The sequence below is a fragment of the Psammomys obesus genome, unplaced genomic scaffold (genome assembly GCF_907164565.1).
Source record: "Psammomys obesus unplaced genomic scaffold, mPsaObe1.curated_primary_1811, whole genome shotgun sequence".
NCBI classification, from domain to species: Eukaryota; Metazoa; Chordata; class Mammalia; order Rodentia; family Muridae; genus Psammomys; species Psammomys obesus.
Genome location: NW_026585895.1, coordinates 1,342,331 through 1,344,700, shown reverse-complemented (window position 1 = coordinate 1,344,700; position 2,370 = coordinate 1,342,331). Strand labels below are relative to the sequence as shown.

At 53.7% G+C, this 2,370-nt stretch overlaps 1 protein-coding gene across 1 annotated transcript in view; it reads right to left on the bottom strand.

The window, feature by feature from the left end:
* Serping1 (serpin family G member 1) overlaps positions 1-2,021 on the bottom strand; it is a 10,790-nt gene extending 8,769 nt beyond the window's left edge. The window contains exons 1-3 of the mRNA XM_055600116.1: positions 1,930-2,021; positions 1,371-1,448; positions 1-296 (exon numbers count right to left, since the gene is read on the bottom strand). The exon at positions 1-296 is cut by the window's left edge and continues 356 nt beyond it. Of these exons, the coding sequence (XP_055456091.1) occupies positions 1-296; positions 1,371-1,424 (350 nt within the window). The 5' untranslated portion in view covers positions 1,425-1,448; positions 1,930-2,021. The remainder of the gene's footprint in view (positions 297-1,370; positions 1,449-1,929) is intronic.
* Positions 2,022-2,370: the final 349 nt, after the last annotated feature.

The window sequence follows — 2,370 nt, the reverse complement described above, 5'->3', positions numbered from 1 at the left end:
GGGGGCTGGCTGGAAGAATTCACAGGGGGCTGGCTGGAAGAATTCACTGGGGGCTGGCTGAGAGAATCTATGGGTAGCTGATCAGCCAGTTCAGTGGGCGGGATGGAGGACTCGTTGGCAGGCTTATCCGTGCTGTCATTTGTCATTTTGGTGGATGCATTGCTTGCTGGCCAGCTAGAAGACTGCACGTTGGGACTCCAGGGGCCATATCCTTCAGCGAAGATCTCTTTGTCTTGAGAAACCAGTGGGTCCTGGGTGCCATGGCTGGCAGCTTCTGCATCTGCGAGAGCTCTGTCCTGTGGTTCAAGAAACAGTGTTTTCATTTCTTGGTGAGCCATAGTCTCCCCTCAACCACTCTGGGCAGGAGGAGATTAGGAACACATCATACCAGTCTTTTCTGGTACAGACTGGCAGGTGAAGGGTCTGCCTTGGACCACCCCCACAATTCCTTCAGAAACAGGCAATGCTGGGAAAATTCTCCATGGGAGACATGAATAAATTCCGATTTGGTAATTAGTTATCTGTGTTCAGGGACTGCCATGCATGGAGCTGTTTTCTTGTAAATATCTACTTGCTTTGACTCACTTGCTGGGTTAGCGCATTTGCGAGTCTTATTTTAGGATTGTGGATCTTCAAAGAGTAGGATGTGGCACAGCAGGGGGTATTGAAAACAGTTAGTATTCCAAAAGGAAAGGAACGAATGGTGGGGACTAGGTACAGTGCCACAGCCTGTAGTCCGGTCATCTGGGCGTTTGGGACCTCCTTATGTGGCAGAGTGCTTTTCAGAAGTGGAAAGGAAAGTATGAAAATCCACACCCCTTGCTCAACCGGGCCCTCATGTCCTGACACCCCAAGGTCACTTCCAGCACGGCACATTGCTCATCCCCAAGAAGCAAGCACTCACTCTTTTTATGAGTTTACTTTTCATCCCTGTCCTCCTAGGCCACTGGAACCACAGCGCTCTCAACCCTGGTGCTGTCCAGGCCTGTCTGCTAGCCTTTCTCCTTGCACCTGCCTTCCACAGACCCCAGCCTGGAAGAGCCTGTCACAGCGGCATTGGTGGTGGTGGTGGTGGTGGTGGGGTCTGTTTTCCGCAACTCCGGGCTTGTTTCTTTGACCCGTCCAAGCCTGGCTGGTGGGCTGGGTGGGGTCTACGTGTTCTTCCTTTTATACAATGAGTTAAAGAAGCTTGGTGAGGGGTCGGCCCAACACCATTCAGCTAATGTTCCTTCCCTTATAGAATCTAGTCCCTCCTCCAACGCTAAGGCAAGGCAGGAACTTAAGACTCCCAGGAGGAAAGTCCCTTCTTTGCCAGCCTCTGAAGAGTTAATTCATCCCCCACTCCCACCCCTCGGAGAGAGACCACTTACCCCAGCCAGCAGCAGCAGCAGCAGGAGGGTCAGTGGGGTCAGCCTGGAGGCCATCTGGGCAGCGATGTCAGCTGCGTCCTACGAAGCCAGTTAGCCTCAGAGCGAGCCGCGAGCCTAGCAGCTCAGGTCCACCCCATCCCCAGGCCCGCCCCCATTCCATTTCAGGCTTCGACCCTTAGTGCTGCGCTCTCGCCTCCTCCCTCTGGGACAACCTCCTCGCTGGCTCCGCCCTCCGTTTTGTTTTCCCCAAACCGCTTCCCTTTCCCGGCACCGGCTGGCCGGTTCCTCTCTTCACGCCCAGGTCTCTGTCCATCTGTTCAATCTCCCGGGTCCCGCTTAACTAAACAATAAGCCAGGGGCAGCAGGAGAGAAGGGCCAGGGCGAGCTGGGCAGCACAGCTTTGAGGGAGGAGGAAGAGGCAGAAGGCTCAAGTGGAAGCAAGCCTACAGAAACTGGAGATAACAAAAGGGGGGCTGGAAAGTTGGGGAGAATTAGCCTGGAGACCTCCTTGACCAGCCCTCTTAACTTTGTGTTCTTCCCGAAAGCCCCTATTACAAACCTGGTCCAAGTTCTTGGTCACTAGGCAGCTTCAGGGCAGACTGAGTGGACAGTTGCAGAGGGTCAGTGAGGGTGGGGTGTGGGGCAGACTCAGCTATTGGCTGCCTCAGGACACTGACCAGTTAAAAATTGAGGATGATTGATTGCTAGGGTGAGTTCCTGTAAACCAGGATGGGGAGGGCCTGGGTTTGGCACTGTGGGCCAGGCTAGGAGTTTAGCCTGGAGCTCCTCTTGAAATGGGGTGGGAATAGGGTGTGAAGTGATGGACAGGGCGGGGAAGCTTGAGTCTCTTGGTGATGCACAACCAACTGCTCCCCCTGGGTTTCATGAGTGAAGATAAAACCAGGAGAAACACAAAACGTGCCCAGCATTTTGCAAGAGATATGCATTTTTGGAGAGTAACCCTGTGGAAATAGGCCATTTGATGGTTAAGAAACCAGGC